General features: G+C 37.7%; 2 protein-coding genes, 1 long non-coding RNA gene and 1 other non-coding gene across 6 annotated transcripts; 1 reads left to right on the top strand and 3 right to left on the bottom strand.

Annotated features, from left to right (window-relative positions):
• Window positions 1–7275: 7275 nt before the first annotated feature.
• On the bottom strand, window positions 7276–8806 carry LOC117635157. The gene is made up of 2 exons (XR_004586886.1): window positions 8528–8806; window positions 7276–7590 (listed from the first exon to the last, which is right to left on the bottom strand). It is a non-coding gene; the product is annotated as an uncharacterized LOC117635157 (long non-coding RNA).
• LOC117636214 lies at window positions 8703–8805 on the bottom strand. The gene has a single exon (XR_004587016.1). It is a non-coding gene; the product is annotated as a U6 spliceosomal RNA (small nuclear RNA).
• A 1164-nt stretch (window positions 8807–9970) lies between the features above and the next one.
• LOC117635040 (F-box/LRR-repeat protein At1g67190-like) lies at window positions 9971–14102 on the bottom strand. 3 transcript variants are annotated; one of them, XR_004586848.1, is made up of 4 exons: window positions 13810–14102; window positions 11904–13439; window positions 11516–11629; window positions 9974–11171 (listed from the first exon to the last, which is right to left on the bottom strand). XR_004586848.1 is itself a non-coding variant. In XM_034369368.1 (2 exons), the coding sequence occupies exon 2, from the start codon at window positions 13210–13212 to the stop codon at window positions 11962–11964; it is 1251 nt and encodes a 416-aa protein (XP_034225259.1). In that variant the 5' UTR covers window positions 13213–13439; window positions 13810–14100; the 3' UTR covers window positions 11680–11961. The 3 variants fall into 3 exon arrangements, 1 of the variants encoding a protein (XP_034225259.1); XR_004586847.1 differs by having other exon boundaries at window positions 9971–11629; XM_034369368.1 differs by lacking the exons at window positions 9974–11171; window positions 11516–11629 and having other exon boundaries at window positions 11680–13439; window positions 13810–14100.
• LOC117635396 (NDR1/HIN1-like protein 3) lies at window positions 10232–10840 on the top strand. Its single transcript, XM_034369724.1, has one exon. It carries the CDS (start codon window positions 10232–10234, stop codon window positions 10838–10840), a length of 609 nt encoding a protein of 202 aa, XP_034225615.1.
• Window positions 14103–14739: the final 637 nt, after the last annotated feature.

The raw sequence follows: 14739 nt of genomic DNA, 5'->3' as shown, positions 1-14739 counted from the left end.
TGCAGGGTAACCATTTGGAAATTGCCAAACAGAACTGTCGGATTTTCAAGAAAGAAAATGCAATTGACAAATAGACTGTTGGGATTTTCCAGAGCACATGCAGTTATCATGTGTGCGTCTTTTTCTTCAGTTTTGGCTTGTTTTTCCCATACGTTTTGGCGTGATATATTGCTATGTCATTGGCATGTGTAAATAATTTGAACAAGGCATGTGTTTGAATTTGAGGAGTTCATCAAATATATAGACGACAAAGCAGGGAGGTAGAAGGCGTATACAAGGATTAATCTATTACACTATGCAAATTAGGAAAGATGATGAAATTAAAAGAAGAATAATAATTTATCGAAATTTACATTTACATTTTTTTTTTGGTTGGATTTTTGTTTTTTTAAAATAACTTAACAATTAGAAGAGTGCAAAAAAGGTAAGAATAGTAAATAATTAAAAGGAAAGGAAAATAGAGTGCAAAAAAGGTTAGAATCGAAACTAGTTGCCCAAAATACATTTATTATTTTTTATATTAAAGCGAAGCGTGTCCTTGGTGGATGGAGCACATACGCAAACAGCAGAAGAAATAGGAAAACCAAGAGCTAATAGAATAGATCAGTGAGCTCCAAAAAGAAAAACAGAAATGGAGAGGAGGCTCCGAGAGATGGGAATTTCGGAGGGGCCGCGGTGGCGGATGATACTGATACCAACAGTAGGTGTAGGTCTCTATATATATGTACCTACAAGTGCAATAGCAGGAGCTCGTTATGATATCTCCGCCATCGGATTGAGCGATTTATCATCCACAAATCCAAATCCCAATTAAAGATTGACAAATTAGAGTTGCTGCAAAAACTAGCTTTTGTGGAGGGCAAGGCCCTACTATATGGGTTGCTGTTTGTTCGGCTTCCAAATTCTTCTTGCAGGCCGTCGGAAACCGGAGGACCCGGAGCAGGACGAGACGTCTCTATTCGAACTAGATGCGGGCACACAAATTTATCTGTTTGAGGTGATGACAATGAAAAAACAAAAGCCAAAGTTTACAATCAGGGCAACCGTTTTGGATCTTTTCCTCCTTCTCACAGTCACAGTCACGGTGGGGGGATCACCAAGGGGGACTGCTGCTATGGTGAACTTCATCAAGGGAAACCTCAACCATTGGTGGTTGAGGTTGCTGGGAAGCCGTTTGTTCTCTTTGGTGGTCCGGTAGATTTCCCTAGTCCAGCTTTTGAGGAGTTTAACTCGAATAAGGGGACTTGGACCACTCTGGCGGACCCTCCGCCGTATACTGGTGAATGTCGTGACTTCTCTTATGCAATCGTGGGCACCAAGATCATGGTCTGCACCCCAATATCTTCGGTGTTCTGCTTTGACGCCGATGCCCCGAATCCCGGCCAATGGTCCGTGTGCTGTGCTGAGCCTTTTCCCTTCGAAGGCAGGGCTTTAGTGTTGGACTTGGAGGAGGATGATGATAATCGTAATAAGATAGTGTTTGGCTATGAACACATCCCTGCACATGGCTATGATGTAGTAGCCTACACCATGGTCAACGATAATGAAAATGGTTATTGTTATTGTCATCGCATCACCCCTCAACATGTGAAATAGTTTTTGGAACAGATGACACGTTTAGTTTTGTCCATCTAGGAGGTGGAAAAGTCTGTTTTGTTATTGCCTATTCCATGGCAAGCTTGGAAGGTGATGATGATTATCCTATTCTTGGAGAGGAAGAAGTGGATCTTATTGTCGTGACATTCGAATTTTCCATTTCCAAGAAGGATGGTAATTCTACAAGATTCTTCTCAACCAAAACTTTGGGTTCGTGTATCTTTCCTTTCGATTTTGCTTCCGAATCTGGTAGCGTCTTCGAGGCCGAACTGCTCGGTTGCTTTGTGCGCTAATATGCAATGCAACTTCTTTCCTTTCCTTCAGTTTAATCTCTCTGGCTGACTCATTTCTATTTATTTATCTTAATTTTGTGGCTAAGTATTTTCTTACTAGGATCTCGGGTTTAAGGGTATTAACCACTAGAGTTTAACGCATGTTGGTGCTTATGGTTAGCGTTCAATTTAAACTTGGGCACTAAAGAAGTGCTGAGCAGTCAGCACACCCAAACCTCAATTTGCAAACCAATACTTTGATTAGTCAACACATCCTAACATATTCATGAGACACCTCTGATTATTTTTTTCAAAATAAATTTCTTTAAACTTTAAAAAATCAAATCAAATCAAATCAAATGAAGAGCAAATATCATCGAGGCCAGTCATTGCCAGTGTTAACATGAGGCGACTTTTATTCTTTTGTATTTGATATAGCCTTTCGAAAAACCAGAAAATTTTGATTTGATTTTGGTTAGATGAAAAACTTAGTTGAACAACCAAACTGCACTGCTAATATTCTTCGGCATTCTATCAACGAACTACTTCCAATTCAATAACTTTGGAAGTTCCTCCATAACAAACAAATAATAAAGAGGGTATATGATTGCGAAACACCTTGGAAGTTCCTCTTGGGATTTTTCACAAAACTGTCCCTATTTGGCTTTTACGTTGAACTCTTTGGCAGGGAATTTCTCTGTCTATTGCTAATCGCCTAAGCTTCATGCATTTACATAAGTTCTATCAACATCCTATGCATATTCCTCAGCATTGTATTAACTAATAGTTAAACTTTTGACATATAGATAAGCCAAAACTCACCCAACCTTCCCATTCCACAGAATCCATTTCTTGATTTTCATCTTGCCATGTCTCGAAGGCATCGCTGCTGCGCCTGCTCCTTCTGCGTGTTCTACAACATCGTCCTCTGCTTCCTCCTGTCCCTCCTCATATTCTGGTTGATCTTCCTTCCCAAAGAGCCCAAATTCATAGTCACAAATGCCTCTCTCACGCAATTTGATTTCTTCACCACTAACAACACTCTCTTCTACAACCTTGCCCTCAACATCACCATCCGAAACCCCAACAGAAGGGTTGGCATATACTACAACCGCATCGAAGCCATTGCTAACTACAGAAAGAACAGGTTTGCTGTGGTCACGTTGACTTCAACGCCATTTTACCAAGGCCACAAGAACACCACCACTTTACAACAAGTCCTTGTTGAAGGGCAGCAGGTTGTGGTGTTTGGAGAACATGACATTTCCAAGTTTAACTCGGAGACAGCTGCTGGTGTTTATAGCATTGATGTGCAGCTTGCTGTTAAGGTTCGAGTCAGGTTTGGAAAATTTACGACAGACTATTACACGCCGTCACGGAACATCAACTGCAAGCTGAAGGTTCCTTTGAGTCTTAAACAAACCTCTGCTGATGGTTTCGAGACTACAAAGTGTGGGAATGTTAATATCTTCTCAGATCCTGATAGTGCAGGCTAACTCTGTTTTCAGTTTTGTTGTCCCCGATTGTAAAAGTGCTTGATTGTGGCCATAGTTTTACTATTGTGCTTAGCTAATATAAAACAATTGAATTAGCCAAGGTGTTCAGCACATGGTCGAACAATTTTCATACATGTTGATTGAATTCACACTTAAAAATAACTAAGATTTTCTATGACAGGAGAGATGGGTTCGTTACTAAAACCTCTTAGTGGCAGAAAGTATTGTATTTTAAATATGGCTGAAGGCATGCCCAAAGAGAAGACGGATATGCATTTTACACATCCACTATCATCATTAATTGGTAATAAGAAAAACACAAATTCGTATTTTCTCGGTAATTAATCTTATTAGTTAAATAAGAAAATATTAATTGTTTGTTGTGATTGCAATCTTGTATTATTTACAATGGTTCACACGTAAAAATCAACTTAAGGATTGATTCATATATCAAACTTCAATGTCGGAGCATCTTATGTTGCCAGCGTGGTACTGTCACACTAAATAATTTCTCATATCGATGGTGTGCCCTTTGGAAAATGTTATGCAACCCCAAGGGGCCAAAATCATTTTATCGATTCCTTATTCCATTATTAGTGGTCACCACTAACTCTCAAATCTCAGTCTCTCATACCTTCCCTCTCATCTCATCCCCCCCTTCATCCATCATTTTTGACGGCTACTAAAAGCTTCGCCCAAAAGTAATGAGTTAAAAACAAACAAAGAAGATGAGTTGGAAACTACCAGTAACTACTTGTATTGAACAACTTTGGAAGCGCCTCCTCTTGGCCGAAAGGATGCTTTGGAAGTTCGTCTTGATATTTCCAACAAAGCCAATTGCTAAATATGCATATATATTCTGTCAAAATTTTGCATGATGTACTTGTTGAAGGGCAGGAGTTGGTGGAGTTTGGGGAACATGAACTTTCTCAGTTTAACTCGGAGACTGCTGCCGGCGTTTACAATATTGATGTGAAGCTAGCTCTGTGGGTAAGAGCCAGGTATGGAAAGTTCAAGACAGCTGATTATGGGTCTAGCAAGATCGACTGCAAGCTGAAGGTTCCTTTGAGTTTTAGTGAAACACCTGCAACTGGTTTCAATACCACCAAGTGCTGCAATGTTTATGTCCTCACAAATCCTTGAGACTAGCCAGGGATTTGAGTTTTATGGTCCAAAAGAATGTGACCCTTTTTAACACACTGATAAAAATAAATAATAAAAAGACAATGTCATTGAAGAAATTAAAATTCAGAGAGGAAACCATGAAGCCTCAAGCTCTCTAAGTTCAGAGAGGAATACTCAATGCTGATGGGGCAGTTGATGAATCGTCGGGAGTTCATGGGATTGGGGATTTTGTTCGAAATTAATATGGTAAGCTGATAGGTGCCCTTGCTAAACAGGTCTTAGGTAATTGATCTCTTTTGGCTACTATTGAGCTACTAGTAGTCCAAGAGCAGGTTTAAAGAAATAGTATAGCCGCGCAGGTATACTCTGATTTTTAATTTTATTTAAAGAAATAGTATCGCCATGCGGCTATACTCTTATTTTTTAAAAGAAATCGTATAGCCACACGGCTATACACTGTTTTTCCTAATTTTTAAAAGAAATCGTATAGCCGCACGGCTATATTCGATTTTTTCCTAATTTTTGAAAAAGCAAACGTACAATACTCATCTTGAATATGTACATATGTATTTTTCATATATAATACACGTATACTTTTATAAATTTTTCAATAATACACACAAAATTCACGTAGTATACACATAAATCTCACATATTATTGAATAAAAATAATATATATTATAATATCATATAGTGACCGAATTTTTAAGTTGTTATTTGACAAAATTTTGGAGAATAAAACAATTACGTATTCTATTCGTATAGCCGCACAGCAATAAGAAATCAATATCTATAAAGTATAAACTAATGCAACTAGGAGGTTCCTTCTTTCTAAATAGCCGGGCGGCTATACTCTATTTTTATTATAAAAAAAATTTAAAGAAATAGTATAGCCGCTTGGCTATTAGTTTAACACTATTGTTTCTAGATAAATTCTTGTATGGTTCTCAAGTTGTGAGAGTTTTCTCAAGTTGCAATGTGTCCAAGGGACTAGCTGCTCCTTCTGAACCAAGTGACCACTCACTCGCTATGAACAAGTGATGTTTGCCATACATCTGCTCTCTCAATCTCAGTCTCTCATACCTTCTCTTTCATCTCATCCCTTCATCCATCATTCTAATTAGCTTCAACCATAAGTTAATGGGTACAAAGAAAAACTCAAATAAATAAATAAAAGGTCGAGCCATTGGAAACTGCCAGGAACGACGTTCATTGAATTACTTTGGAAGTTCCTCTTGGGATTTTCACAAAACACTCCTTAACTTGGCCTTGACATTGAAGTTTTTGTCTGTACATTTGTCAGCATTCTATAAACTAGAAATTGAAGCTTTTTCATACATACATATGAGTGTCGAAGGAAATGTTCTCTTGTCATATTGTCCAAAGATCATCAGGTTCAATCTGACCTAAATGTGATCCATAGTCATAATCTGATTGCGTGGTATATTTCTTGTCGTTCGTAGAATCCGTACCTCATAGGCGACTCGATCTCTCATACAAATATTCTTGCTTTTTTTTTAAAAAAATTCACCCATGTCTGGAAGGGATGGGAACCGTGGCCATCATGTTGTACATCTATGAACCCCAACAACCCAAAATCACTGTGACCAATGCCTCTCTCGCACATTTCAATTTCACCAACACCAGCAACGCACTCTGCTACAACCTCACGCCATCCGAAACCCTAACAAATGGGTTGGCATACTCTACTGTGCCATCCAAGTCATTGCCAACTATAGAAAGAAGACATTTGCTTTGGTAAATTTGGCTTCGCCACCATTTTACCAAGGCCACAAGAACACCACCATTTTGCAGCATGTACTTGTTGAAGGGCAGCAGTTGGTGGAATTTGGGGAACGTTAGCTTTCTCAGTTTACCTCAGAGACTGCTGCAGGGGTTTACAGTATTGATGTGAAGCTTGCTCTTAGAGTGCCACGTGCACGTCGGGCGATTATGAGTCTGACAAGATCAATTGCAAGCTGAAGGTTCCTTTGAGTTTTAATGAAGCATCTGCGAGTGGTTTCAATGCCCAAAGTGTGGGAATGTTTATGTCTTTCTTTGAGATTTACGGTCCAAAAAAATATGACCCTTTTTTTAACATAGGCATAGAAACAAATTCTAAAAAAAATGTAAGCAAAAGAAAAAAAAAAAAACATAAGTAATTGAAGATCATATAGCTCATGTGTCAACTTATGCCAACAATTCAGGTGAGATTTTCGATTGTGCAGCAAGACTTTTCTGGTTGTATTGCATAACAGTGCGAAACTTTTCTTAGTGGACTGTTAAATGTAACGCAGATATGGAAAAATGGGGAGTTTAAAGCAGAAGTGATTGGGGGACATAAAGCCTGGCTTGTACTTGATGAAGTGAGAGAAGTGATCCAAAAAGTTGTGTGATGCTTTTGGTTTCCCTATTTCTTGTAATTTTTTTTTTTTTTCCTTCTTCTGCTAGGCCTGTATTCTTGTAATCTTTTGTAACCACCGTATGATGAAGAACACAATCTGTACAGTCAAATATCTTTCTATCTTTGTTTTCTTAGATGTCTTTGTTAAGAAGAAGCACTCCAGTTTTGTGCTCAATTTTCTAATCTTTGCAGCCCTAAGAATGGTTAAAAAAAACTTGTACAGGGCAGACCTATTGCACCTGCCCCTCCCTAAGACCTACAGGAATTTATAGGTTTTTGCTATGAGGTCGTTTCCTAAGAATGGCCTCATTTTCATTGATGACAGAGCTTGGAAACAATTATTTTGCAGAACTAGCAATTTGCATGACAAGCACAATAAATGGAAGAATAAAATGGGATCAAAGCCCGGAATTTGCATCATAATATTGTCAAGGAAAATATGTCAAGTATCAACATGCTTCAAGCAACAGACTTTAGATACAAAGGCCAACTATATGTCAAACTGGTAAGGCTTTAGTTTTGAGTTGATCACTTGATAAAGAAAAAAAGTGGTATGGCTTTCACTACCTTCAAATTCTCAAAATGAAGCGATTCCGACAATCAATTCAAATGATATATCAGCTTCATGATTTTCGAAGTAACAGACAGTATGGACTTTCGAAAGATCCATGAGTGCAAGCTTGAAAGCTCAAGGGGCCTGTCATGATACAAATATGAAACGTGGGTCAGTCAAAGGCATGAGAATCCATAAATATCAAGAAGCAGCCAATTCAAGCCAAGAACACAGGTGCTGTTATCACCCCCCAGCTGACAATAAGTGTACGTAAGCAAAAAAACCAAGTCAGAAACAAAAGAAATTTCATGAAAATAGGTTTCAGATTTCATGTCCTTAATCCCAACTCTAATTCCAGTCTGTCTGAACATATCACCACAAGGATGGTAAATTCTTCAACTCTTGTATCCAACATGACATCATCATCTAGGATACGTTTTCTTGTTACTTAGCACTTCAAATCACTAATGAATCTTACTGTTAGCAGGATATTGAAATCACAGGGCTAAAAGCCTACAACAAAGCCCTCAGGTGGGCAGTTCCAGAAGCGCACAGCATTATAGACAGCGTTCTGCTTTACAGCGATGATAACCCAAGGCAGCAGATAGCATATTATTCAAATTTCAAACCGCAACCCTCCGTTTTATAAAACTAGTGCCATAACATGGCCTTCAAGTTTTCAACCGTATGTTCTAAAACTGATCTAGGCAGGAGTTAAGAAATTATCCCCCTAGAACTCTTGCGTAATTACTAATTTTGAATGAAAATCTAGGAAGTTAAAACAAGATAACTATCAAGTATATGTTGATTTGCTCAGAATGAAACCTAAATTGCTACTATTATGATATAAGAATTTCTCAAACAACCAAGATTGAAGCTTCTAAACGAGCACACACGCATTATGATGTAAGGGTCATATCAACAGAGTCATTTTATCAAACAGCTAGTAGGCGAGCTTTTTACATGCATTAAATTGGAAGACGAAAGATTCCATACTAAAAACTCAGCCTCTGAACCATAAAATACAACATAAATATGCTTTTAATTTAGAAAACTACATTGAATTCAAACTTTTACTCACCCCAGAAGATCAAAGACTAGGCCACCGGACCATCAAAGACTTGAAATGCGAAATGTTTATAGCTCCCAAAAGCCCTCTGTAACTGCAGTGAACTACGCCTTTGGCCCTTGGGATTGTGAGCAAACACCATGGAGAGCACCAAAAAAACAAAAAACAGAATTGCAGAAAAGAGCAAAAAAATTTGGACCATTTCTCGATTTATGCGTGTCATCCTTGCGCAGGGGCCATGCTAATCTTCTCTGTATCGTTCCAATTTTATCGGATGTCCCCGAAGGGACGAGCTAAACACTTAAGCGCCAGTATATAAAGAGCTCTTATAATAAGCAACCCTCCGATGTGGGATACAGCTTCCTTGGTTGGTTTAATAGTCAAATGTTCAGCAGTTGGACCTTTCTTTGCGATTAAATAATAAGCCCAATGGAGTTTCAATCTCAATCCCAAACGAGTTAACTAAGAACTCGTTTGAAGCAAACACTGTTTATGCAAATGGCTTATATAATGGTCTCATTTTGAAGGTTCCTTTGAGGCATTCTAATTGGAACTTTGTGGTTTTGTTTTTGGATATTCAAAAATGTAAAAAAGCACACTATTTAACAATTTTTTTATTTAAAAAAAAAACCCATAAATGAACTTTTTCACTTCTTCAAAACTTTTGCATTAAAATTTAGGCATGTTGAGGTTTGCCTATAAAATTACTTATTAGAAAACCTTATTCCATAATCATTTTATTCTCCTCTTCATAAACTCCTTCCTTTATTAGCCCTTACAGTTGTAGCCACTCCCTCTCAAATCTCAAACTCTCATTTCTTCCCTCTCATCTCATCCCCTTCATCCACCATTTCAGATGCTACCAAGCTTCCACCAAAAGTTAATGGGTAAACAAAAAATAAAAATATTATAAATAAAAGATAAATAAAAAGTTTAGGCGTAGTTATCATTTTTCCAAAATACTTTCATTTTCCGTACATGTCTAAAAAACTTGGTAAAATACACATCTTTAAAATCAAACATACAATACATGTATTATACACGTGACGTACATACGTACGTATTCTTCATGTTTAATACACGTGTTTTTTTATATAAAAATTTCAATAATACATATAAAATTCACATATTAGACATGTATTTTTCATATATTATTAAAAAAAAATAATATATATAGATTTGTGGTCATTCACGTCCAACGGTTCACTCACTATTGCACTCCTTTTAAGAAACTTTTTTAAAACGTTGAATTAAAATCTAACGGTGAGTGACTATAATCTCTTGTACCCCTGTAGTCCAAAAGATCAGGACTGTATACTTAAATTGTAAATAAATTATATTAAAATATTATATAGTGGTCCAACTTTTCATTTGTACTTCCCTATTTTACTAACTATTAGGGGCTGGAAACTACCCGGAAAAAAACTGCTCCCAATCAATAACTTGGAAGTTCCTCCCAACCAAAAAAAAAAAAAAAAATGCAATCTTTGGAAGTTCCCCTTAGGATTTTCAACAAGACACTCCTCAATCCGGCTTTGACATTGAAACTTTTGTCTAAGCCATAATCTCTTCCAACTGCTAATCACTAAATCTTAACGTACACACATACATTGTATCAATATATTGATTAAAAATCTTCATATAGGCAAAGCCAAAACCACCTTGTTTTATATATCGCTTTCCATCTCTCGCACCATTTCTTGTTTCGTCTCAGCCATGTCTGGAGGGTGTGCCTGCTGCTTCTGCCTTCTCTGCAACACTTTCCTCTGCTTCACCCTAGCCTTCTTCATGTTCTGCTACATCTTGACTTCTGATGAGCCCAAATTCAGGGTCACCGATGCCTCTCTGACCCAATTCAATTTTACCAACACCGACAACAGCACTATCCACTACAACCTTGCACTCAACATCACCATCAGAAACTCGAACAAGAAGGTTGGCATATACTATCGTCGCATTCAAGTAATTGCTAACTATAGAAAGAAGACGTTTGCTATGGTGAATTTGACTTCCGCACCATTTTACCAAGGCCATAAGAACACGACCACTTTGCATGCAGTTCTTGAAGGGCAGCAGTTGGTGTTGTTTGGGGAAAGTGACATTTCCCAATTTAATTCGGACACTGCTGCCAGCATTTACAGTATTGATCTGCAGCTTGCTCTTCAGGTAAGAGCCAGGTACTTTAGTTTCAAGACAGCCGAATACCCGTCTAGCAAGATCGACTGCAAACTGCGGGTTCCTTTCAGTCTTAATGAAACATCCCCAAGTGGTTTCAACGTAACAATGTGCTGGAATGTTCATATCTTGACAGATCGTGGCGACTAACCATAGATTTGACATTTATAGTACTGTAATAGGAGCCTTTTTAACATACTCTTCCAAATATATATAAGTTTTTACTCATTTCACTCTTATGGAAGAGGCCTCCCTCAAACAGAAGTCCAGAATTCAGTGACTGAAGCTGGGGGATAGTAACACAGGGTTTTTCTTTGCTCAAGCTAATGTATGTAATGTGGTGTTCAGACCATTTGCTGCCCTCACCCTAGCACGCTTTGTGTTGCGAGAGTGGCGTTTATTTTTGCGTTTTTCATATTTGTTGGATTAGCATGTCTCCTTTCTTCTGGAATCTGAAATCTAATTTGATGGTGATTCTCACCTAACAAACAGGACGAAAAAGATCTCAAAGTAGCCAAAATCACAAATTGGCCATACACCATCATCTTCCACATTGATTAAAAATCGACCCTGCATCTAGTGTTAAGGTAGATGATAGAAAGTTTCAAAGTTGATGATCATCCCTAGAATTTTAGCATATAGTTTAATGTGTTCATCCCATTTTACTTCCATAATTTTTGGTTTAGTTTTACCTTCTTTTACTATTTTTTTTTCTCACATGGACTAAGTTCGTCATCTTACAATCAGTTAAAAAATCATGGCATTATCATTTTCAAGAAACAGGCTCCATTCTATCCATTCAATTTTTGAAGTAAAGGAGTTCACCTGCTCAAGCAATCGGGAGACATAGCATACCAAACCCGCGACCCATATTCAGGAAGGTAGCCATATTGAGTGCCATAAACAGCTTCAATCCAAATTATCCAAATAGTAACCACACTACAAAACAAAGACATGGTAAAATACAAGAGAATTATCAAGGATATAGATTACTAAATTCAAAATCGAGCACAAAACAATCTGTAATATTGAAATTTCCCTTTGAATATTCTGAAATAAAATACAAGCCTGACATAAACTGACAAAATTAATTTTCAAAACAATCTGTAAATTTACATTTGCTTAGCACTCATTAATCTTTATCCAGAAAATAAAGGGCATCCTTTTCAGACTTGTATGAGGACGATAAGAATCCTCGTGAACTGCCATGTACCTTGTTGTACAATCATGCGGAGCCAAATTTGAAGTCACCACAGCAGTCAGCAGGACTTCTATTCATACTCAAACTGAACCTCTACACGCATGTATTTTCTCATCAGTCGGACAATGGACGAAGTGAAGCTTGCTAAAACTTGGCATTCTTCATGGGATTTAACTTCTGAAACAACGCCACAAATAACCAACTTCTTCAAATTAGGGCATCTTTCTAGAAGTCCGGCTACCCAGTCAGAGAAAAGGTCACTGATTATAGTCCACCCAAGTTCTAACACAACCACGTTCTCCAAAGGAGATGTCCCCTGCAAGCCACAGACATCTCTTAAATCATAACTTAGTGATAGGTGACTTAACCGAGGGAAGCAAACAGAAACAGTCTCCAAATCCACGACCTCATCCTCATCATCAAATACAACACCCCAGAGCCGAAGCCTCTTTAAATTTGATGATTTTGAGATCATGTTATAGAACTTTGGCCACATAATCGTAAAGCTGCTAACATCCACAATCTGAAGATTCTCTGTGTTCTCACCAATATCTAGATGGAGGACACTAACATCGTCAATCTTCAGAACCCTCAATGAACCCTTACCAATAAGCTCGAAAGCCTCAAGGGTACAATCTTTTAGGTGCAGATTCTCAATGCTATCAGCCTCCAATATGAACTTGTCTAAACTGACAGCTTCCACATAGATATCTTTCAATGAAGAGCTGTTAAGTTCCATAATTGCCTGTGCGTCCGACATGGCAATATCAGGATTAATAAGGGTCAAATTCTGAAGTTTTGGACATGCGGTGAGCAAAAGGCTCAAATCCAATGCTGATATACTGACATAACTTAGGGAAAGTGACTTCAAACATGGAAATTTCTGATAACTGGGTTCAACACCTGTTACAGAGTTATGAGCCAACGACAATACTTCAAGCTTCTGCCGACTGCATTTCTCAATGATATTGACATTCGGGGTTGTCCTCACATTATAATGTAGTTGCCGCAAGGTATCCCGGGTATACATGAGCCAAGCTATCACTGGGGCAGCTGAAAATTCATCTACATCGTCCATAAAAATTGATAAACACTGCAATGCTGTGGTTTGGAATATTGTTTGAGTTATAAGAATTTCCAACCTACTTGGTGCCAGATCATGATATACAGACCAATCGTTGGAATTGAAAGAAAGAGTATGGAGGTGATTCCGCCAAGCCTCTCTCCATTTCTTGCAAGTTGCGGATGCAATTACCACGTCTCGGGCAGCTTTAAGCCGGGATAATATGTTACCTATGACTTCAACTGGAAGGTGCTCCATACCCAATAAGAAGAAGCCTTAAATGTAGACCTAGGGAAGCTCTTGTTTTCAAAATGCAATAAAGCCCATGAAAATTAAGAACCCAGCTCTAAAGAAATCCACACCGTACAGTTAAGCATCCAGAACTGTTAAGCCTATCTGGGTTTCTCACAAAAGATCAGAAAATCAAAGATCCATCATTGCCAAATACCAATCTGCCATATTTTCCAGATAATTCACGATGCCATCTAAAAAATAAAAACCCAGATCAATATTTTGGACTTTCAATATTCAATCAGTGATTCTCAGTACAATCAGCATGGCAGGCAGAGACAGCTAGCAGAATTTTGAAAAAGTCCAGTATTTTGGGCATTGAAAACAAGTCAACAATTTCAAAAGTTGGCAGATTTTGGAAAGGATCAACATTCAATCCAGAGAAACCATGCAAACAAACTCAATAAGATAGCCCAATTCAAATCTTCAAACGAATTTCAACTGCTTAGCATAAATCTACTTCCCCAAGCAATAAAAATCAATAAAAACCAAATAAAAGAGAAACAATCGTAATAGAAAGATAATCAAAATGATGAGACAGAGAGAAAATCAGGGATGGCTTACCTGGAAGGCCAGGACAACCATGCTCTTGAAACAAACCAAAATCCAAAAGTTCCAACTATCAATCCTTATCCCCATAATCAGAGAAAGAGAATGAATTGGAATGTGGAATTTATTAATTCTGGAAAAGAATGAATATGAAGAACCCAGCTACTTGGTCTAAATGACGAGACCGTGAAGAAGAAGAGTGTGCGATGAGAATAGGGGAAGAAAGTCTTCTTCTAACATCGTGTGGAATTTGTATAGTCTTGTGCACGTGAGAATGACCCCCCTACGTCTGCACTGGCAGTTGGCAAATAGGCAAAACCTCCCTCCAACTCCCTTTTAGGCCATTTCTCACTATACATTACAACCCATTTCCTTTCCTAACGTTTCTTCAAATCTTCTTTAGATGAGGTGGATCCTACATAACATGTATCCTACCTCACCTTCAAGAATGGGGAAAGAGTTGGATTTGTACTCATTTTCCATAAGAAGATGGTTGGTTTCGAATGTGGACAACTGACAATCGTTAATCATTCAATAATTAAAAAAATTATTGAATTCGAAATAATATTCTATAATGAAATTGAAACTTGTATTATTGTAACAAATACGGACAACTCACGACTGTTAATCGGTACTAATTATATGTCAATTTGATTTTTCATAACTTTTTAAAAATTTAGATCATGTAAGTCCATAAGATACTTACAAGAAAACGCACCATTTTGATCACACCTAAATTGTTTTGATCATGTAAGTCCTTAAGATACTTACACCTAAATTGTTTTGATTCACGATAAGAAACTATCTACAATTTTGACTTTTGAAACCATTTTATGGATGAAAGTACCCCTAATTTACTCGAGGGTTTGCTCGGCCATTTTATATCAAGGCATATTGGATTAAAGTGGCCCAAAGAGCCAAAATTGTAAACCCTGAAAAACCAAA

The sequence above is a fragment of the Prunus dulcis genome, chromosome 7 (genome assembly GCF_902201215.1).
Source record: "Prunus dulcis chromosome 7, ALMONDv2, whole genome shotgun sequence".
Taxonomy (NCBI): Eukaryota; Viridiplantae; Streptophyta; class Magnoliopsida; order Rosales; family Rosaceae; genus Prunus; species Prunus dulcis.
The sequence above is the reverse complement of the archived record's forward strand: the minus strand, read 5'-3'. Positions and strand labels throughout refer to the sequence as shown.